The 23,251-nt window shown below is 45.8% G+C and overlaps 1 protein-coding gene across 4 annotated transcripts in view; it reads left to right on the plus strand.

The window, feature by feature from the left end:
- KIZ (kizuna centrosomal protein) overlaps positions 1–22,406 on the plus strand; it is a 91,999-nt gene extending 69,593 nt beyond the window's left edge. For 3 of the 4 annotated variants that reach the window (XM_055544103.1, XM_055544105.1, XM_055544106.1), the window contains 5 exons: positions 7,412–7,516; positions 9,537–9,633; positions 21,816–21,859; positions 21,949–22,102; positions 22,258–22,406. In XM_055544103.1, coding sequence (XP_055400078.1) covers positions 7,412–7,516; positions 9,537–9,633; positions 21,816–21,859; positions 21,949–22,102; positions 22,258–22,276 — 419 coding nt within the window. In that variant the 3' untranslated portion in view covers positions 22,277–22,406. The remainder of the gene's footprint in view (positions 1–7,411; positions 7,517–9,536; positions 9,634–21,815; positions 21,860–21,948; positions 22,103–22,257) is intronic. The other variant, XM_055544104.1, reaches the window with a different exon arrangement.
- Positions 22,407–23,251: the final 845 nt, after the last annotated feature.

The following is a 23,251-nucleotide window of genomic DNA, read 5'->3' on the forward strand; positions in this document are numbered from 1 at the left end:
AATGGACTGATTGGATCTCCTTGCAGTCCAAGGGACTCTCAAGAGTCTTCTCCAACACCACAGTTCAAAAGCATCAATTCTTCAGCGCTCAGCCTTCTTCATAGTCCAACTCGCACATCCATACATGACCACAGGAAAAATCATAGTCTTGACTAGACGAACCTTTGTTGGCAAAGTAATGTCTCTGCTTTTGAATATGCTATCTAGGTTGGTCATAACTTTTCTTCCAAGGAGTAAGCGTCTTTTAATTTCATGGCTGCAGTCACCATCTGTAGTGATTTCGCAGCCCAGGGCCATATAGCCACTAAAACTTCAGTATTTAAGCCCAAAAGTCCATCCATCTCGCCAGCCAGCCTCTCTTGTTATATAAGAGAGACACCTGCCTCAGGGCATCTGGATCAGTTAAATACCAGCTTGTAACTTAACAAAAGATGAGCCCTGAAAGGCTGTTCTTGAGAGCGATGAAGAACAAAGCCTGGAGAGGTGGGCAACTTGCGAGGATTTCTGAGTGCAGACAGTCCCGGGGTGGCCCTTGTAAAGCAGGGTGAGCCTGTACCCCTAGGTGAGCCTGAGACCACAAGAGGTACAGGACCATCAGGGCAGTATCTCCCTGGAGCACTTAGGCCAGGATTGAAGCCATGCTTGTCTAGATTAAGAAAGTCTTCCTCTGAACCACTCACACCCCCAAAAGGAAGTTTCCCCTATTGGTAATTTTATTGGTATTTATACTCAATTTACCTTGAGAATTTGGTGACTTTTAATTTAGTAAATGATGCGGCTTATGCTAAGTGTCAGAGAAAACGGAGCCCCTGACACAATATCTGGCACACAGTGGGCACTCATTTTGTCAAACAAATGAATGAAAATGAGAATGTAAAGGAGTTCCCTTAAGTGCTTGTTGATTCAGGCCATCACACCGTCTCTTTCCATCAGTCACTCCACCAGTACTTTTCCCACCCACGTGCCCATCCTGGCAAAACTCATCTCCTTAAGCTGCATGTGAAAAGGGCTCTCAGCTTTTATCTCAAGAGGATTAAGCCTCTAAGAATGTCCATTCAGCCTCTCATTCTTTTGACACCAATTCTCTTGGTCAAGCTGTGTTGAAAGTGGTTGCCTGACTGTGCCATTTCTCACTGATATTCTTTGGCAAGCTGAAATATTCCAGGTCAGTCTGTGGTCCTTTCCTTTAGAAGCTCTGTGGGAGGTCAGCCTAGGTTTGAAGGGTGCTGTCAGACTCTGGGCAGGGCTTCCCCAAACATCATTGCTTGAGCTTTACCACAGAGTGGGAGAAGGCTGGAAATGGACAATGGCCACATCGTCACAGGAGACTGGATCTATCCTGGGGGAGAAAACTGCGGTGACGACAGGACTGTGAAGGCGAATGGCAAAGCGCTTGCACTCCAGAGCCTGTCTTGAGTCTGCACCACACCTGTTCTGTCCTGGAGATGCCTAGTCAGGTCCAGATGCCATGCCTGGGGCAGCCAGGAAAGCACTGTCTGCTGCTGGGTTGGCCCTGGCCCTGCCCAGGTGGCCCTGTGTCTGTGGTAGGAGTCAGGCTGCCATGGCTTCACCGTGGGGCCTGCTGCTCATGAGAGCAGAGAACTCCTCACTCCAGATGCTGCAGGCTGGCAGCACCTGTTCACTGTGGCTGTGGAGGAATGGAGGGCGCCTTCTGGAAGAGCTCCTAAGCGGATACATTCCCAAGAATGAACTCAGAAGTGCCTGAGAAATTCTGCTCAGAGGCTGCCCAGCAGAATCCCACGTGGACCTTTAAAACCAACCCGTGCACCAGCCACATCCTGAACTGGGTACCCCAGGACCTCCAGGTGTAAGCCTAGGCATCAGTCTGTATGTAACACACCAGGCAACTCCCTAAGCCTGAGAACCATGGAGCAGGGAACCTCCGAGCTGAACCCTCCTTGTAGATTATCCTGTGAAGCACACTTCTTTTATGCAAGAGACCCCAGTGGAAAGAGGGGGAGGTCAGGCTCTAGATGCTTCGATGCAGTCAGGGCTCAGGGAGGGTGTGACTTTCCAAAGGCTGCTGTGACAAAGCATCGCAGACTGAGAACCACAGACCTGCCTGCTCTCACAGCTGTGGGTGCTAGAAGTCCAAAATCAAAGTGGCAGCAGTGCCCTGTGAAGGCGCCAGGAGCATCCTTCCAGGCCTGCTGCAGCCTCAGGTCTGTGATAGCACAACCCCAGTCTCTGCCTCCAGCCTCGTGTCGCTGCCGTCTCTGTGTCTGGGCTTCTGTGTCCTCTTCCCAGCGGGAAGTGCCTCCCAGTCAGCGGAGTCAGTGCCCAGAGTGAATCCAGGATGACTTCACCAAGTGCATCTGCACAGATGCTGTTCACAAAGCAGGTCCCCTTCTGAGGTACTGGGTGGACGTGAATTTGGGAGAAGCACTATTCAACCTGGCAGGGGAGGGACTTCATCCTAGTTTACATTGTCACCTCTGGTTCATCACCTACGTGATCGCTCCTGGCCCAACTCTAGATGATGATAATGCTGATATTATAATATCATGATATTAGGATAATAAAGAGTCTTCATTCCAACTCTTCTCATCTTATAAATCACTGAGTGCAAATGACTAAAAATATTGTTTTTAAGGACTATTAATTATGCCAGTAAGATATAGCTTCCTGACCAAATGACTCAAAAGTTAAATATTCCATGACCTCAAGAGTTGAAAATTCACCTCCCGTGACTGAGCAGTGTTACATGGCTGGCACTGTGATTATGAATTATTGTGTGAAGTAGCATCAGCAAAATGGTTTCAGTTCGGTTTTTAAACATTCACTAAAGGTCAGTTACCAGCCTGGCACTATTTTCAGGTGTAACCATTGAATTGTCCCATAGAAATTCAGGATGTGATGGAAACACCTCTTTTCTGAAGCATCTGTAGGCAACGGGTTGGAAGGAGGAGCTTTTCCCTTCTCTGAGCATCAGCCATCTCGTGCGAGAACAGAGAAGAACCCCGGGTTGAGAGGTGCCCTGGCCCAGGACTGCTGGCGGCGTGGCAGTCTACATATGACAAGTGATTTTGGTTATGGAGCCAACCTGTGTACCTTACGTTCACATAGACAGGTGGTGGTCTGTTGTTTTTTTTAAAATCCCTAAATATAGATGAGTTTTCTGTATTTTCAGAATTGTGAAAGCACCCTTATCCTAATATTTTCTTGTTTTAATTTGAGATTACTGGACAAGTGATTCCTGGGTTTTCAGTAATAATGTTTACCTTTAGAATTAATTTTACTATTCCATCCCACAATTTTTGTCTTATTTAGCAAAAACAGCTGGGTTTGCTGCATCTAGCGCTATGTGACTGAAAAGTCGGCCTGGATGCAGAAACACATGAAAAGCAACAGCACTGGGAAACCCAGGAACATAAAATATTTTTTGAATTTTAAGTTTAGAATTTCTGCACGCTTCCTGCAGGAATCGCAATTATCCTCCCTGGCTCAGAGATGCCCGGTTCTTTCTCGGTTCAAGGTTGCTTTTCTCGCTACGCTAATAGCATTGTTCGCATCTCCTTTTGTTATTCCCTCTCTGGACCCAGCTCTTTCTTCACCAGGGATTTCCTGGAAAGCCAGGCCGACCCTCTGCCTTGGAGACACCCCTCAGAGGCTGGGGGACCAAGTGTTTATCTGGCTCTTGTAATGGGTTGTTAAAAGCACTTGTTCATCAGATATTTTCCTTTTCTTTTTATTTGTAGATTTAAAAGTATTTTAGCAGGTGTACATTTGCATATAAAAGAGAACGAAAGATAAGAAGTTGGGGCTTTTTCTCTCTTCCTCAGCGCCATCTCTCTCCTGCCTCCCTTTATTCAGCACATTTTCATTTTCTTTCTTGGTTCCCATTTTCTAGACACAAAATGAATATCAAAAAGAAAAAAGAAAACAATCTCAGGGATCCTTCACCACTTTGCAAGAAGATAGAAGATTGGGTTCAGCCAGCTTGTGTGACCAAGTAGGGAAAAATAATATTTATCTCGTTGTGTCATCAGCCTGGAATTGATAGCCAGGGATAGATATTAACCCCCTGGACCCCTTGCCTTATTTTGTATTTTAAGCTGCAATATTTTCTACTTTTGAAACTCCCCATCTCAACACAACTTTGAGTATATGAGAAGCCTGACTGAGCAGCTCAGAGCTGCAAGCTTGTGCATGCATGTACGCTATTTCTGTGTGCATCCGAGCATCGTTGTGTTTTTAGAAATAGTTGTTTTATAACTGTTTGCACTACTCAATATTTTTTGAGAGTTTGATATTACTGACGGGAAGAAGTATCTCTCTGGAGTTGGGAGTCACAGGCTACAAAGTGAAGCCTTAAGGGGCCACCCAGTCCTCAAATTTGTAGGCTTACAGTGTCCGTGCAGTGGTGAAGACTCAGGTCTCAGGTCTTTGCACCTTGAAAAGGTGCAAAGGACCCTTGTCCCGACCTTATTCATAACAGGCCAGCTGGAACCTCCAGCTTTATTCCCTTCCCTGCGTCTGCTCACTCATTCATTTAATAACTGAATATGCACGGCTGCAGTGTGCAGCCTTCAACTGATTGATTCTTCACTGCCTTCTTCCAGAAAAACCTGGACTTGGATTGCCACAAATTCAAGTCTGTAGCTTTGCCTTACTATGTTGAAATCCTGGCCAGGTCTTCTAGGCTCTTCCAGAAGAGGGTCTGAATTGTTTGAGCACCACTAGCAAAAATAGTCCTCTTGCTTCCAAGGATTCTGAAGTCTGGTTTGTTTGATATGGACAGCGCCTTCGAAATCCCCAGGGGACTACTGCAGCCTCCCTGCTGCTGTGTTGTGGGCTCTGCTGGGTCCTTCAGCGGGGAAAGCTGGCCCTGACATCCAGCTTGTGTCCCATGGCTGAGGTTTGTCTCTAGGGGTGCTTGTGCCTCATTCAGTGAACAAAGAAACTTTCTCCCTGCCCTCTGGTTTCAGGGTTGCAGGTATGTTCTGAGTGGCCTGGGCAGTGTTTTAATTTTCTTAGGGCAGAAATCTGGCAAGACTAGGTCCATTTTCTCACCTGGAAGCTGTTGGCTGTGGCCACAAGACAGGACGCAAATCCCCTCCTGTCCCCTTGTTGCCCTGCAGCCACAGGACCCAACCTCCCTCCCCTGTTGTCTGGCTAGAGTCACATGTGTGGTCCTGCCCGGCCCCCAAGAATCTGCACGTATACCCTGCCCCATCCTTGCTGTCTGCGGCAGAATCTGTGATCCAGGTGCTGAAACTTCTCGGCCCTTATTTCTACAGGCTGCATAGCCTTCAGCCTCTCCTGGTCATTTTTTTTAAAACCAAACCTTGATTCTGTTTTTCCTTTCTGGGTCATCTCTCAGTGCTTGGTGTGCTGGTTTGTGCAGCTCTTCTGACTATAGAGTGAGGGGAGAAGGACTGGCGTCCTGAGCTCTGCTCCAGCCCCTCCAGCTGCTTTGGGGGCGCTGGTCCTGCCTCAGTTAGTGTCTGTTCCTCCAGTGAGTGCAACTAATCCTTTCACCTTTAGATCTCCCTCTTTCACCAGAGGTAAGGGCAGGCAGTGCCCCTGGAGGCTCTCAGCTAGCTTTGCCAACCCTGTATTACTCAGGTCCAGGCCACCACATCCCAGATAAAAACTGTCCAGGGGCCACCAGTGACTCTCCTCGGAGAAGGACCCCAGGAGGTCTAAGGATCAAATGCCAATGAGGAGCTGGGTTAGGAAGGAGGGAAAGGCTCAGGCTGAATGGGTGGGAAACGTTAGCTTTCTCCCTTCAAACTGCTGTATGTGGACAGTGGACACAGCTCAGGGAGAGATTCTGGAGTCCTCCACGTAGGACAGGCAGGAAGCACCCGAGGGAGATGTGGGGCGTGTGACCGTGGCCCCTGATTTCCAGGTGCTAGGATGGTCCCTGCACCAAGGCTGCTCGTTGCCCAGCCCTCCCAGGCTCAGACGAGCGAGGAGATCCATTCTGTTTCATATTTGGACAGAATGCTTAATCCCCACCCCACCCGCCAGTCTGAAATCACCTCACAACGAGTAACGTGAAGTTTTGCACAAAAATTCTCTCTGGAAGATAAATAACATGTGTTCTTGATTTCTGAGAAACCTGAGAGCCGGCTCACTGGAGTGAAATGATTCCTTTCAGACGGTAGACAGACGAGCCCAGCTTCCAGCTCCAGCCACCAGGGGCCTTTGTTCACCCAGAGGCTGCTCTCTTCTCTTTCTTCCTTCTTCTTTCTTTCTCTTTAAAAAAAATTCTTTCCATCTTTGCTCTCTTTTCCATGCCCAAATAAGTTTAAATGAATGCAGAAATAGCACATGGTCATTAAAGTCTGGACTTGTATCATAAAAGCTGAAAAACTTTTTGGTTGATCTTCACAACTGCATGTTCATCTCATTTACAGTGATTCTTTACCTGTTCAGAAATCAGACACCCGACCTTTGACTTCGTTAACACCTTACCCGCGCCCCAGGTTGCCTTACAGGGACTCTGAAGTGACAAGAACGTTAGAATCAATCAGAGTATTATGATGCACTCCTGTCCGAGTCGCCCTGGGACAATGAGCCAGGCCACTTCTACACACACACACACACACACACACACACACACACACACTTACTTTTCCCTTCTGCATACTTTCCCCTTCTGCATGTGCTGCATCTGCTGTTTTCTTTAGTAAAGTTTTCAGAATACTAGTTCCAGTGTGCACTGATTTCACAACCCAGCAATGTTTTTATTTTTTAAAAAGTTTCCTTAGAATTTATTATTTTCAAAATAGAATCCCTGATCTGTACTTTTTTTAACTTAGATAGCATTTACTACTCCAAAATAGGATGCTCATTTTAAATGCTTGTTTTTTATCTCGAGTGATTCTGAGTAGGTAAGTTATGTTTTTTCTTCTTTCGGTAATTTTTAACCAGTAACAAGGGCCTCATGGTTCAGTTCTTAAACAACCAGCAGGAGCAGGAATGCAGCCCATGGCCAACCCCCATGGTTTGTGGCCCTGTGGGGAGCATGGGGGCTGTTTTGCTGTGTCACTGCTGAAACTCTTAAGTCTCCTTTCTCCACTTCACCCACGAGGCCTTGAGACCTGAGGCAGCGGGAAAGCCTGCATCACTCAGGTCCTTCACGGGACCTCTCTATAGTGCTTTTCCCAGCAGTCTTCCCCACTTAGAGGACCAAAGGGTCTGTGGGTTGTTTCCTGTTTGTCTGTATTTTGTTGACTGTGCTTTTGGTGCTGTATCCAAGAAATCACTGCCAAATTCTGGAGCTCTTCTCCTACCCTCTCGGAGCCGAATAGTTTTAGGTCTTACATTCAAGTCTTTAATCCTTTCTGAGTTGATTCCTGTGTGTGATGTAAGGTAAGGGTCCAACTTCATTCTCATGCCTGTGGGTGTCCTGTTATCTGTGCCTTTTTCTCACCTGTAGAAACGAAAGCCTACCAGAGGCTGAAGCAGTCTGCCCTCCAGGGCAGCACGCACCAGGCCAGAGATGGATTCCAAGAGGCCACAGCCCCCACGTCACAGCCGCCAGGTGAGCAAAGCGACACTGGGAGCCCGAAGCCACCACTCGGGCTTGTGCAGGGAGGGGTGTGCCCTCTGGAGTTTGCTTTGTAACAGGCTGTCACCACCTTAGGATCAGCCAGGGCTCCGTCCTAAACAGCAGGCGTTTGGAAGCGGCTTCCTTCCAGGATGTGTGCTACCAACAGCCAATGGACCCTTGGAGTCATGACAGTGCCGTCAGAGACACCCCAAACTCCCTTTCTTCTCACACCTTCCAGTTTGTTAACCAGCGGTGGGGTGTGTCATCCAGGCTGTCTCCCTTGTTTGAATGTTGGGGGATTTGAGCTCCTTTAAGTAAAAAGACATAACCCCAATAAAAGCTCAATTTTTAAGCTTAAATGTAGTTCCTTCAATCCAGGATTTTTGTTTTAATTGTAGTCTTCCTTAGTTTTCTTGAAGGGAAAGGCTACCCACTCCAGTATCCTGGCCTGGAGAATTCCATGGACTGTATAGTTCATGGGGTCGCAAAAAGTCGGACACAACTGAGCAACTTTCTCTTTCACTTAATTTTCTTACATGTTGTCATTGTATTTTTATTATTTTTCAGTGGTTTCTACTTTATTACATTTTATTTTTTAATATAAGTTCCTTCAGCTCCTATTGTGAAGGTAATGGATTAATAACAGAAGGAAGTGTACTTTAACGACTTTATAATTTTGGGGGCTAGGGGTAGGTACGAGCTGCATGGCTCATGGGATGTTAGTTCCCTGACCAGGGATCAAACTCGGGCCCTTGGTGGCGAAAGCACGGGGTCCTAACCACTGGACTGTCAGGGAATTCCCTCTAATTTTTATATAAACCAGCACACTGGAACTTCACCTGTAAGAATGATTTCTTAGCATCACATAATTCCCAGTCCATATTCAAATTTCCCGGTTGTCCCAAGGATGTCTTTATCAAACAGACATTTCGAGGGGAATGTCAGACATGGTCCCAGGCAGTGCTGGGCATGCGCGCCGATCTCAGAGCCACCGCAGATTGAATCCTGGACGTGTCACGTGTCGGTCGGTACACCCGTCTCTACAAGAAGCCACTTTGTTCTCGTGTCTGAAAAGACCCGGTTCATTTAAGCAGGTGCAGACCGTCTAGGGGCTGAACGTGGGCACTTTGTTAAGAGAACTGCTTTGCCTCAGAGGTTACGAGCAGACACACAGGTTACAGGTTAGGAAAACAGCACACGCCTTTTGAGGAGGTGCTCATGCACCCTGTAGCCACAATCTTAGGTGACTGCCAGGCTCAAACTGGTAGTAGAAGCATCCAAGGCTGAGGGCACCCAGGAGGCAGAGGTCAGGGATCACCCCGGCCAGCTCCAGGGAAAGGGCTGGACAGTGTGGGTTCCCCATTAGCCTTTTCAGGCTAGTTAAGGAGTGGCCTCAGTGGTTCTCAGTTCAGTTCAGTTCAGTCGCTCAGTCATGTCCGACTCTTTGCGACCCCATGAATCGCAGCATGCCAGGCCTCCCTGTCCATCACCAACTCCCGGAATTCACCCAGAGTCACGTCCATCGAGTCAGTGATGCCATCCAGCCATCTCGTGTTCTCAGTAGAGGTTTATTCTCCTCTGCAAGAAGGAAAAGTGCAGGGTCTGGCAGAAGGGCTTAAAGGTGGGTGGACAGGCACTGTCATCTAGAATACCAGTTAACGCACGAGACTGGTTCCCAGCTCTCGCTGTCTCAGTGATCTGTTGCTGCCCAAGTGTTACAACAGCTTAATCGTCCGGAGCTTAGGGCCACTGTGGAGACTCTGCTCACACGTGCCTCGTGGTCATTTCAAATGGTGCTGTTTGAGTGGCTTCGCTTTCTACTCGCTCTGTGTCAGTATCACAGGAAACCACCTGTGATAGCAGGTTATCGGGGGAACTCCTTCCCTGTCATTCCCCGCCTTGCATTCTGTGAACAGCTCCTTCTCTGTTGACGTTTGTTTAACAGGTTAGGGCTTCTTCATCCACCGCAGCGGCCACGCTCACTCTCCACATTTGTGCTTGCTCCTCTCAGGTTTGAAAACCGGCAGTGGGACATTCAAGACAAAGACAACTCACAAAATCGCTTCGGAAGCAAGTTTTTCATCCAGCGAAGGGAGTCCTTTGTCAAGGTAAAGTCGTGGAGCCTTTCTGAATCGTGCCAGCAAGACGAGAAATGTCAGTCCGCCCAGGGTGAAACTCTTGCTGCAAGTAATTTTGTTGGGTGACTTGATGGAACATTATGGTTTGGGTTTTGTTTATCTGAAGTGACAGTTGAAACTTTAGTCTACCTTTGAAAATATTTGCCCCTGAGCCAAGTATTGTTTTGCAGCTGTTATTTCCTTGGTTTAAGACTCCATTGACACCTCAGTGAACCACAAATTAGCGTCTACAGCTGCTCGCAGTAGGGCTGCTTAGAAACCACACAATGGAGGGTGTCGGGAGAGGGCAGAGAGAGAACGCAGGGCCTTAAAAGAAATAAAGTGGCCTGTTTCTTCTTTCGGAGACAGCGGGTATATATACAAGCAATTGCTGGATATTTGTTTTTGTATTCCTCTTTTTTTTACCAAGTATTTGGGCTGGACTATTATTTCCCTTTCTGATATTTTCTTGCTTATTTTCAAACATGAAAATTTATCTTTTCACATTTTTTAAACTGTAGTTTAAAACTGTAAGTTTTTGGAGCAGTGATAAGCCAGTTGTGTGCTAGATTTGCAATCAACATAAAATACTGATTGTGCAATGGCATTGAGTCACTGAGGAAAAGTTTATGGGTAGGAGTAGAAGCAGTTGTCTGATGACATACCTACCTTTTCGCTTTGAGCTAAATATCATTTAAAATGACATACAATTGCCTTTGCAACAACATTTCCCCTTAAAAGATGTCCTATAGATGATTACGTTACATTTGAAATAATTTCTTGCCCTAGTGAAATTTTAAAACAGAAACTTTACATTTCTGAATTCCATAAGATTAACTTTACTTGTTTAGAAAGGTAGTATTTTTACAGTGAAAAAAAAAATCATTTTCATATATGTTTTGAAAACTGTACAGTATTTTTAGGACCTGGAATATATTTAAATGAGGTTGATCTTCTGAAATTAAGTTCTTGATTTTAGAAACTTGATATGTTCAATTTTAGGGAATCACTCTTAATTTTTAGAAATATTATTTTTAATACCTGTGTTTTTATCTATGTTTTTGAAGGAAGTGAGAGATAATGAATTATGGGATAAGAAGAGTTTTAAAGTATATTTTTATGATTTGACTATAAATTCAAGTTCTAGGTCTCCTGAAAGAAATTTTAAAAGATAATAAATTCTACAGGCAGTTTTTAAGGATTAATGTCACCATTTGGCTTAATAATACATCCCTTTAGTTTTTAAAGATTGTTAGAAGTGTTTGTTTTAGAGGTCCTAAAAAAAAAACAATTCTTCTTAAATTTTTCTTATATATTCCCTACTTTGGGCAATGTTTAAACACATTCAGAAAGCAGTCAGATTCTGTAGAACATTTTCTCAGTCTGATCATTTGACATTTCACAGCTTGCATCAGTATTTCATTATAAAATCAAACTTCTTTTCCCTTCAGTTTGAGGCAGGGCCTTTTGTTATTACTGTCATTTCTGCATGGAATTTATTTCCTAAGTTACAAGTAATCACATCATCCCCTTTAAGGAGGAAAAAAAAAAAAGAGCCCTTCAAGGAACCCTTGGTTCTCCACACTTGATAATAATCCAGTGATGAAAGTTCTGGGCTTGAAGTGTGTGGGTTTGGCTCACGGTTGGTCACGGTTGGTTCTTGTGCTGGGTTTGGTGTTCATATGCCTCCCCAGGCTCGCTTTGTGCCTGGACTCACTGAAATTTCTTAGAGGCTACATTTAAGGACCGCACTTACTGCAGTCATTCCTCGTGCTTTATTGCTTTTACAAGTGGTCTCGAAGCCCAGTGCTCGAGAATAAACGTAACAGCGCAGCGCTGCTGCAGCACTTGTAAAAATTCTTCTTTGCTCTATTTTGTCAGTGAGCTGATGAGCAACCTCAAAAAAAAAAAAAAAAAAAGACCTTGCTGGACCTTTAAAAAAAAAAAAATGGCTTCCTCTGATGTCCTAGAGACAATAATTATGATGTGCTAGTTAAGCCCAAACTACAGCTGAGGGATTTTACTTTAAAGCAGCGGCTTGGGCGCAAAAATGCATTTATAGCTCTTTGTCTGCACCTCATTATGTGTGGGCCTGATTCATTAAGTAATTGGTTTGCAGTTGTTTACATGAGTATTAAGGCCTTCCTTTCAGCTGCCTTTGAGAGATACATTGTGCAAATGTTGCCTGTGATGAATGCAGAATGAGGGCCAGAGGGTCCGTCCTATTGGCTAAACAGTGTGCTCTGTTGAAAAGCCAGAGAAAGGGATTGGGCGCTGCTTTGCATAGCAATGACTTTCTTAATAAGCGTTACAGATTAATACACACCAGCTATAAAAGATGCAAAGAGATACTCTTAGCACATTTATCCCTGCTCGTTTCATTGTGATGGTGGTGGGGTCCCTGTGCTTTCATATTCGGTTTTCCCTAGCCACGGCTTCAGTGCCTGAGCCGTAATAGAATCCGATGTTTATTGTATTATAAATCACGGGCAAGTAGGCAGATCGGCAACAGTTTATTATTAAAGATTCTTTCAGTGTAAATCTTTTCTCCCATTGTATTTGCCTGAGCAAAATCATTTTGTGGTTGAGTGGGGATGAAAGGCATAATGTACGAAGGAGTGAGTCCTAATAGGAAGCTGTTCTCCGAGTAAAGACCACTTGTCCCCTTTTGTTCAGGGGTGCATGCCGGAGCTTCCTCTCCTCCTCAAACATTGTCTCTCCCCACCTTCCCCAGGAAGCCGTTTCCACTCTCCTAGATCCATGTATTCAACCAAAGAGAGTATTTTAACCGCCTACCACGTTAACTGCAGTTTACTGCCTGGATCGAGATAACCTTTACCGAAAGAAAAGGAAGTCTGCTTGTAACATAATTGCCTGGGGAAAAGGTAGCAGAAGTCACCCGGCCACCCCACCCTGGCAGGGCCCGCTGTGGGTGGCTTTCAGGGCCAGCCGTGCGGCCCCGGGAGCGGCCGGTGGAGGGCGCCAGGCAGCAGTCGTGCTCCAGTGGGGCCATCCTGGCTCTGCTTGCCTGGCCCTGGGGCCACTTCCCCTGGGATCATCTGAAGATCACAAGGAACCCGTAGTCCAGAGAAATAAACACGAGGTTTTCCTGGATGGCCTTGAGGTTCTAGGGTAAAAGCCCCGCGTCTCTGGCTTAGCAAATCTACATTCTCCTTAAATTCTACCAAAGTAGCAGCTTCCTAAAGATTCCACATGCTTCTTGTCATAAGCCCGCCTACTTTACCCCCACCCCCACCCCGCCATAGCCTGAAAGAACAGTCTTTGCTTGATTGGCTGAAGGGAAGGAGTAAGGAAATTGATCCCTAAAAATGGCATCTGCTGCAGGGCCCCTGGTTGACCATCAGGGGGCGCTCAGACTTTGTCTAATTAAAGCTTTCCGCCTTCAGTAGACCTCGGAAATTTAAAATCAAGGATTCACAGTGGTTTGTTGGCACGCTGATTGTGAAATTTTTTTTCTTTGTTTCTGAATTGTCTTTTTGCCTTATATTTTTCCAGAAATATGTCTGGAGGAAAATTCTAGGTGAAGACGCTATGTGAGACATTTTAATACTGATTTTAGCCAGTGGTCAAGATCATTAGAGACCATGTCTTCTCAAAAGTCAGTTATTCTTTGCTGGCTTTTGATCAGACCCTAGAACTGCAAGGACTCTTCCCATGGGGGGCCCTTCCTCATCGTCCCCAGCACCAGAGGCCAAGTTCTTGGCAGGACCCTTGGAGTCTCACTGCCAGACTTGATGGACGTGGCCTCAAAGCCACAGTAACTTGGGTATGTTTGTTAATGGGCTATACATACATTTTTCTTTCAAAAATATGATACTGACCATGAGGTTGAGAGTCAGTGTGTTACTAATATTAGAACCTCCCCAGCTCTGAGGAGCTCCTGGGGCCTGCGCCACCCCCGCCCCGCCCCCCCAAGCCTGGGCCTGCCTCCCGGGACCCTGTGCTCACCTGACAGCCCTGACACCCCTTCACAAGCACAGCGCGTCGCTGCTGTGACTTAATAAGCTGTAGAACTTCCCCGGTGACTCAGATGGTAAAGAATCTGCCTGCATCGTGGGAGACCCAGGTTTGATCCCTGGGTTGGGAAGATCCCTTGGAGAAGGAAATGGCAACCCACTCCAGTACTCTTGCTTGGAGAATCCCGTGGACAAATCCATGGGGTCACAAAGAGTCGGACACGACTGAGCGACTAACACACTCTAGGAACCCATGAGTTTTTCAGGTCTCCCTTCATCTCTATTTTCTGGCCCCACAAACCTGAATCCTTACAGATGTCCTTGCCACCTCATTTTGTACCTATATTGACTCTGGTGACTCAGCTGGTAAAGAATCTGCCTGCAATGCGGAAGACCTAGGTTCGATCCCTGGGTTGGGAAGATCCCCTGAGAAGGAAAAGTCTGCCCACTCCAGTATTCTGACCTGGAGAATTCCATGGACTGTATAGTCCACGGGGTCACAAAGAGTCGGACAGGACTGAGCGACTTTCACTTTCATGTTAACTATGTAGACTATTTCTAGCAATGTTATTACCTTTTGTTCATATTAACATGAACAGTCGACACTGTCAATTTCAGCTGTTTTCTCTAGTTACCCATGTCAGCAGGATCACATCCTAGGTGCTCACGAGATGCTGTGCTTAGAATAAGACCTGCTGTTTAAGACCCTGGTCAACCTTAACTTCTTACATGTAGCAGGGCTGAGAACAAAAGTGATTTTGATGAGAGTTGTCCCAATCGTGTGTCCTAATCCCTTATCATCAGCAAGGGAATGTATAAACAACATGGGAGACTGAGATGGCTTGATGGACAGACAGAGGGAAGATGTGCGATGAAGCCTGAGTGGTGGAATGTTGACAGGTGGGCACACGGTGCTCCCTGTGCGGAAGGGGAGGTGCCACCCTGCCGGGACACTGTGCAGAGACACTGTCCTGTTGGAATGTGACCAGTGGGGCGCGGCCACACCTTAGTCTAATCAGCTATCCTGCTGTTTGACCTGAAAGAGCTCTGTTTGGAAATAGGACCTCCAGTCCAATGGTGAACTTCTAGGGGAAAAAAAAGAACCCACAAACCCTGCCCTCTTGGACTGCAGGAGTCACCCACGAGGCCGGGGAGGGCGGACTCCCTGGTTTACTGCCTGGGCGTGAGGTGATGGCCCTGCTTCATGAAGGCCTCAGTGGACCCAGCCCTGGGCCTCTGTCTGGTTCTGGGTGCAGCCTGCAGGCTGAGAGAGCTTTTACATTTTTTAACAGTTGGGAAAAATCCAGAGAAGAATAATGCTGCCTGACACCTGAAAGTTATATGAAATTCAAGTTTCGGTGTCTCTGCATCAAGTTTGATCAGAACACAGCCACATCCACTAGTTCACAGACTGCCCGTGGCTGTCTTCGTGCTGTAGCCAGAGTCGAGTAGTTGACAGAGACCACACACCTGCGCTGTTTACCCTCCACAGCTCACCTTTGCTGCCTCTGCCGCATAGACCGGAGGTGTGACATCCACACCATCGGGGAAGTTCAGGCCGTTGGGGTCCAGATGCATTACATCTGATGGAACACAGGGACCTAGCCCATGGCCTGTAACCTGAACTCTTGTATTCTTATGCTTTTGGGAGTGTATTTGGTTTGAGTTTTTCTCTTACGGTACCTTACGGTAATAGGTGCACAAGATGGCTCTGTCTACACCCAGGAGATTTCTCACACCATCCCCACTGACCTTGACTTAGCTTTAGATGTTAGATGTGACCCAGAGAAAGAAATATTGACCCTGCAAATCACATGTAATGAAAACCAACCTTGCATTGCAGTGTCACGTTGACTTGCAGGGATGGCTTCCCAAAGGGAAAAATACTTGCTCCTAAGGGGTGAGACGGAGAAGGCAATGGCACCCCACTCCAGTACTCTTGCCTGGAAAATCCCATGGACAGAGGAGCCTGGTGGACTGCAGTCCATGGGGTCACACAGAGTCGGACACGACTGAAGCGACTAAGCAGCAGCAGCAGCAAGGGGTGAGAATGGTGTCGGAAACACCCAGGAGCATCTTCCACCTTCCTTGGTGAATACGGATGTTTAGTTTTGAAATATGTTTCTGGGTAGACACTTGAACAACCTGATCTGAACTCAGATAGAAATAGAAACATGCAGATTAAATAATCTAACATCAAATGTTGATCAGGTAAGTGCCTTTAAGCAAGGCCCTGTGATTATTGAGGCTCACCTGTTCCTCCTGCATGTATTGCTGAGCACCTGCTAAGGGCGGGACACTGGGTACCCGGGCACTGAAACAGGTATAGTGGATGTTCTCGTGGAGCTGACAGCCTAAGGGCAGTCACTTGTCAGTGTGTAACAGAAATGGCTGTGAAAGAGCAAATTTGATGAAGACTTGGGGATGGAGGATGGGGTGGAGGGGATGGGGAGGCTATAGCAGGAAGCCCTATGAAGTCTAGGCATCAACCTTGGAGGTGCTGTTCAGGCTTCTTTTTCCAAAAGCAATGGGAAGGCATTGAAGAATTTTCATTTTCAGCAGGGAGGCAGAGTAATCAGAGTTGTGTTTCAAAAGCTCACTCTTACTGCCAAGTGGAAAGTGGGCTGGAGGGAACAAGGTGGATGTGGTGTCACCAGTTAGGGGGCTGTTAAAACGCAGGTAGAGATGCTACTTTGGCCGACCAGGTAGTAGCGGTGCCCGCGGATAGGGGACTAGTGAGGATTTGGGAAGTGCAGGGAGGTAAGCTTGGTAGGACCTAGTGACTGATTGGGTGTGGGAGAACAGAGGAATTGCGAAGGGTTGGGAGGGAATCAAGGCTTGGGGTGCCGTTGGCCAAGACAGGAAAAGGGCCCAGGTTTGGTGAAGAAGCATGAGTTTGGTTGTGGGTGGACATGCTGGCTGGCATGCTGGCCATGAGATGCTTCGGAGGCAGCCAAGTTGAGCCAGCCAGTGAGCTCTGGACATGCGTGTGGAGCTCAGAGCAGGGGCCAGGCGGTAAGGACCTGGCGTGTGCTTACCTGCCTCTGTGCCCTTGTCTTGCCCTGGCCTGGAAATCCCTTCCAGCTGCCACAGTAGAGTCCAGGGGGCGCCTTGCTTCCCTGGGATCTTGCAGCCACACTACCACCTACCCCATCATCCACCTGTTCTCTCAGTCCTCCCTGTAGTGCTCCTGCCAGCCCCCTGCCAGCCAGGTGACTCTAATTATTTGAATATCAACTGGCAAATTAGTCTCTGCATCTTTATAGCATTGTTATATCTGCTGACCCCTGCCCCAGAGTAAGCCCCGTGTCCTCGTGAAGTGGGAGCTGGATAAATCGTAGACACAACCCACAACAATATTTTTTTTGGATGTGTCTTCTAAAGGAAATAAAAGCAAAAATAAATGGAACCTTAAAAAAAAATTAATGGGACCTAATTAGACTTAAAAACTTTTGCACAAGAGAGGAAACCATTGACAAACCAAAAGACAGCCTACAGACTAGGTGGAAATATTTGCTAATGATATAACTGATAAGGGGTTAATATCAAAAATAAAGAGCTCATACAACTAAAAAAAAAACCCTATTAAAAAATGGGCAGAAGACCCAAATAGACATTTTTTTTCCAGGGACATGGAGATGACCAACAAGAACACAAGAAAGATGCTTCAAATTGCTAATTGTTAGAGAAATGCAGATCAAAACCACAATGAGGTCAGAATGGCCATCCTTATAAAAGACCACAAATAACAAATATTTGTGAGACTGTAGAAAAGAGGTAACACTTCATACATTGGTGGGAATGTAAATTGGTGCAGCCACCATAGAAAACAGTATGGAGGGAGGTTTCTCAAAAAAACTAAAAATAGAGCTATCGTGCTGCTGCTGCTAAGTCACTTCAGTCATGTCCGACTCTGTGTGACCCCATAGACGGCAGCCCACCAGGCTCCCCCGTCCCTGGGATTCTCCAGGCAAGAACACTGGAGTGGGTTGCCATTTCCTTCTCCAATGCATGAAAGTGAAAAGTGAAAGATACAACTCAGTTGTATCTGACCCTCAGCGACCCCATGGACTGCAGCCTACCAGGCTCCTCCGTCCATGGGATTCTCCAGGCAAGAGCACTATCATATAACCATTTGATAACTATCATATATAATATAAAGAGGTATCATATAACCCAGCAATTCCACTCTTGGGTATATATCTGAAAGAAGTGAAAATACTATTTGAAATGATATATGCACCCCGATGTTGCCAAGATATGGAAGCAACCTAAGGGCCCACCAGCAGATGAGTGGATAAAGAAGATGTGGTCCATGTGTACAAGGAAACACTGCTCAGCCACAAAAGGATGAAATTTCGTCGTTTACATCAACACTGGTGGACTTGAAGGATTTTACACTAAGAGAAGTAAGTCAAAGAAAGACAAATACTGTATGATATCCCTTAATGTAGAATCTAAAAAAAAATACAGTAAACCAGTGCTTGTAATAAAAAAACAGGCTCATAGACACAGAGAATGCTATCAAGGACATACTATATATAGCACAGGGAACTCTACTCGATAATCTGTTAACGACCTATATGGGAAAAGAATCTAAAAAAGGGTGGTTAGGAACTTCCCTGGTGGTCCAATAGGTAAGACTTTGTGCTTCCTGTGCCAGGGGCCCAGGTTTAATCCCTGGCCAGGGAACTAGATCCCACATACCTCAACTAAGAGTCCACGTGCCGCAACTAAGAACTCGCGTACCACAGCGAAGACTGGAGATCTCACGTGCTGCCAGTAAGACCCAGCACAGCCAAAAAATAAATATTTTTAAATAAAAAGAGTGGAGGTATGTGTATAACTGATTCACTTTGCTATACAACAGAAACTAGTACAACATTCTAAATCAACTATACTCCGATAAAAAATTTTTAAGATACAATGAACAAACTAGTGGTTACCAGTAGGGTGGGCTAGGGGAGGAGATTAAGAGGTACGGGTTTTATTGTACAACACAGGGAATATAGCCAACATTTTATAATAACTATATATGGAATATAACCTTTCAAAATTGTGAATCACTGTGTTGTATACATGTAACATATAATACTATACATCAGCTATATCTCAAAACAAAGAAACAGGTACCAGGTTTAAAGGGAACATTGACAGATGTTGAGCCTAGAAAATTATGCCTTCATGGAGCTTCTTTTCTGGGAAAAAAAAATGTAAATTATGGCAGCTGTGGCAGAAGGCAGATTTTCAAGTCCTAGGTTAGCCCAAAGGAACAGAGGTGAGTCCCCAGGGTTTCTGGACTCACTGCTGCACAGTGGTCCTCACCCTTTCTCAGCCCTCTTCCCAGCTAAAGGCCAGAATCTGCCTTCATGGAATAATCTCCAAATGTAAACTCGAGTGAACACATCAGCAGAAACATGAGAAAAACGTCGGAATGTCAAGCCATACACAAGCGACTATTTCTTTTTTAATATCCCCTTGACCGTTTACTAGATAGAGTGCCTGATGAACTATGGACTGAGGTTCGTGACATTGTACAGGAGACAAGGATCAAGACCATCCCCATGGAAAAGAAATGCAAAAAAGCAAAATGGCTGTCTTGGGAGGCCTTACAAATAGCTGTGAAAAGAAGAGAAGCGAAAAGCAAAGGAGAAAAGGAAAGATAGAAACATCTGAATGCAGAGTTCCAAAGAATAGCAAGAAGAGATAAGAAAGCCTTCTTCAGTGATCAATGCAAAGAAATAGAGGAAAACAACAGATTGGGAAAGACTAGAGATCTCTTCAAGAAAATTAGAGATACCAAGGGAACATTTCATGCAAAGATGGGCTCGATAAAGGACAGAAATGGTATGGACCTAACAGAAGCATAAGATATTAAGAAGAGGTGGCAAGAATACACAGAAGAACTGTACAAAAAAAATCTACACAACGCAGATAATCACGATGGTGTGATCACTCACCTAGAGCCAGACATCCTGGAATGTGAAGTCAAGTGGGCCTTAGAAAGCATCACTACGAACAAAGCTAGTGGAGGTGATAGAATTCCATTTGAGCTATTTCAAATCCTGAAAGATAATGCTGTGAAAGTGCTGCATTCAATATGCCAGCAAATTTGGAAAACTCAGCAGTGGCCACAGGACTCGAAAAGGTCACTTTTCATCCCAATCCTAAAGAAAGGCAATGCCAAAGAATGCTCAAACTACTGCACAATTGCACTCATCTAACACGCTAGTAAAGTAATGCTCAAAATTCTCCAAGCCAGGCTTCAACAGTACGTGAACCGTGAACTTCCAGATGTTCAAGCTGGTTTTAGAAAAGGCAGAGGAACCAGAGATCAAATTACTAACATCCGCTGGATCATGGAAAAAGCAAGAGAGTTCCAGAAAAACTTCTATTTCTACTTTATTGACTATGCCAAAGCCTTTGATTGTGTGGATCACAGTAAACTGTGGAAAATTCTGAAAGAGATGGGCATACCAGACCACCTGACCTGCCTCTTGAGAAATTGGTATGCAGGTCAGGAAGCAACAGTTAGAACTGGACATGGAACAACAGACTGGTTCCAAATAGGAAAAGGAGTACGTCAAGGCTGTATATTGTCACCCTGCTTATTTAACTTCTATGCAGAGTACATCATGAGAAACGCTGGGCTGGAAGAAGCACAAACTGGAATCAAGATTGCTGGGAGAAATATCAATAACCTCAGATATGCAGATGACACCACCCTTATGGCAGAAAGTGAAGAGGAACTAAAAAGCCTCTTGATGAAGGTGAAAGAGGAAACTGAAAAAGTTGGCTTAAAACAACATTCAGAAAACGAAGATCATGGCATCTGGTCCCATCACTTCATGGGAAATAGATGGGGAAACAGTGGAAACAGTGTCAGACTTTATTTTTTTGGGCTCCAAAATCACTGCAGATGGTGACTGCAGCCATGAAATTAAAAAATGCTTACTCCTTGGAAGAAAAGTTATGACCAACCTAGATAGCATATTGAAAAGCAGACACATTACTTTGCCAACAAAGGTTCGTCTAGTCAAGGCTATGGTTTTTCCAGTGGTCATGTATGGATGTGAGAGTTGAACTGTGAAGAAAGCCGAGCGCCGAAGAATTGATGCTTTTGAACTGTGGTGTTGGAGAAGACTCTTGAGAGTCCCTTGAACTGCAAGGAGATCCAACCAGTCCATTCTGAAGGAGATCAGCCCTGGGATTTCTTTGGACGGAATGATGCTAAAGCTGAAACTCCAGTACTTTGGCCACCTCATGTGAAGAGTTGACTCATTGGAAAAGACTCTGATGCTGGGAGGGATTGGGGGCAGGAGGAGAAGGGGACGACAGAGGATGAGATGGCTGGATAGCCTCACTGACTCAATGGACGTGAGTCTGAGTGAACTCCAGGAGTTGGTGATGGACAGGGAGGCCTGGCATGCTGCGATTCATGGGGTCGCAAAGAGTTGGACACGACTGAGTGACTGAACTGAACCTGAACTGACTGTTTACTACAAACCTTAAAGAATTTAAGTGTAATTAAAAGCTTGGATGGTGCTCCCAGAGATGACTCTCACATGCATGACAATTGGGAAAGGTGACAGAAGGTGTTGGAGGTGGGCACCACCTCTTACAGAGCCACCTTATTGGGCCAACGGCTTCAGTAAGCATGTCAGCCAGCGTCAGATGCGTCCTTGGACCCTCACATTTTCGAGTATGTGACGCATGGAAACCTGAACACAGGTGACAGGACACTTGAGTTTTTCTCCACCTGGAGTCAGTGTCCTTAATTAAGCACACAGAGTTTATTGTGAACTCCTTGTTAAACGATTGAGTGTTGGTATCACGGGCTTGATGGAGGTAAGTTTTTTAACCTCCTGGCTTACTTCTCGCTGCTCCCGGGTCATCTACTTCCAGCTGGGCTGGCAGTGATGAGTTGTGCCCGCTTGTGTGCCCCTGGGGCCTGCCTCCTGCCTTCCCAGCGAGCGGGAGACCAAGGCTCCTGGGACCCTTCCACCAGAGAGCATCAATCAGTAGGTGCCTCTGGGCCAAGGGGACCCTGACATTTGCTTTCTGCTTTTAAAACTTGGGGAGTAAACATAAACTTTCTGGCCTCTCAGTGAGTAACAAGTGCCTCTTTCCTCACTTACTTGTGTAAGACTATTAGTCTTTTTTTCAAAATTTAGGTTCTATTTCTTTATTTTACAGGCATGAAAATGAAGGGAAGCTAACTACCAATTTAAAGTCTAAAGGTAAGAGAAACAGTTGGAGACCAGACTGTCATTTTGTGTTTTAACGAAAAGGGTGGTTTGTGACGTGTGGTGTCATCTGCACCTTTAAGGGAGATATGAGGGGGTGGAGAGCCTGCCTGTGATCACGGGCCCGAAAGTCTCCCTGGAAGGACCCGTGGCCTCTACAGAGAACAGGAGGCTTCTCCCTGGGAAGGACCCAGAGGCTTCTCCCATGGCCAGGGGCCACACCGTTTTAACTTGCAGGTATGAGTTTGCCAGGGATCCTGGCCTGTGCTCTAGGCACGTCTGCTCACAGGCACCACATGGGGTCCCCAGGAAGCCCTTTGTGGGCTGGGTTGGTGAAGTCGAGCTAATCAGACTGTAGAGATGCTGAGCTGCTCTCTGGTTTTCTCTTCCAGCCTTCTGGAGCGAGTCTGATGAGAGTAACTCAGAAATCGAAGCTGCTTTACGTCCCAGGACACCATAACACATCCACCAATGATTTTGATGATTTTTATGACTTATAAGCTGTAATATCTGTTAGAAATAAAGTCTCCAAACAAGCTAAGTCCCTGTGTTCAGATGTAATGTCCAAAATCATTGTGCGCTTTTAAGTTTTCTAGTTGTTTAACATGAAAAGTTGGTCCCTAACAATCTTAGGGACCATGTTGTTATTCCAGTGGAATTTCATGATGTAACTATAAAGTGGCATATCTGTTTTGAAGCGTTATCAAAAAGCACAGTGATGAATACAGTGCCCATCAAAACCCAGTTGGTTTCTTTGTAGAAGTTGACAGGCTAATTCTAAAATTCATAACAAAATTCAGGGGACCCAAAATAACCAAATCAGTCTTGAAAAAGTTGGAGGACTCGCACTTTGCAATTTTGAAACTTAATAAAATGCTGCAGTAAGTAAAGATAGGGTAAGTAAAGATGGTATAGTAGCTCAGATGGTAAAGCATCTGCCTGCAATGCAGGAGATCTGGGATGGATCCCTTGGTCAGGGAAATCCCCTGGAGAAGGGCCTGGCAACCCACTCCAGTATTCTTGCCTGGAGAATTCCATGGACAGAGGAACCTGGTGGGCTACAGTCCTTGGGGGCAGGCTACAGTCCAAGAGTCAGACATGACTGAGCAACTTAACACACAGTTAAGACCGTGTGGTGCTGCGTGAAATACTGACTTACATGTAATCTAGAATTGATGATCCAGTCATAGACTGCCAAATTTAGGATCAGTTGATTTCAGTAATGTTGCCAAGACCATTCAGTGGGGAAAGAACTGGTATTTTCAACAAATGATGCTGAGACAACTGGACAGTCTAATGCGAAGGGATGAAGTTGGATCTCTACCTCACACTGTGTACAAACAGTAACCCAAAATGGGTCAAAGACCCAATGTAAGAGCTGAACTA

This window comes from Bubalus kerabau, chromosome 13, assembly GCF_029407905.1.
Source record: "Bubalus kerabau isolate K-KA32 ecotype Philippines breed swamp buffalo chromosome 13, PCC_UOA_SB_1v2, whole genome shotgun sequence".
Lineage (NCBI taxonomy): Eukaryota > Metazoa > Chordata > Mammalia > Artiodactyla > Bovidae > Bubalus > Bubalus kerabau.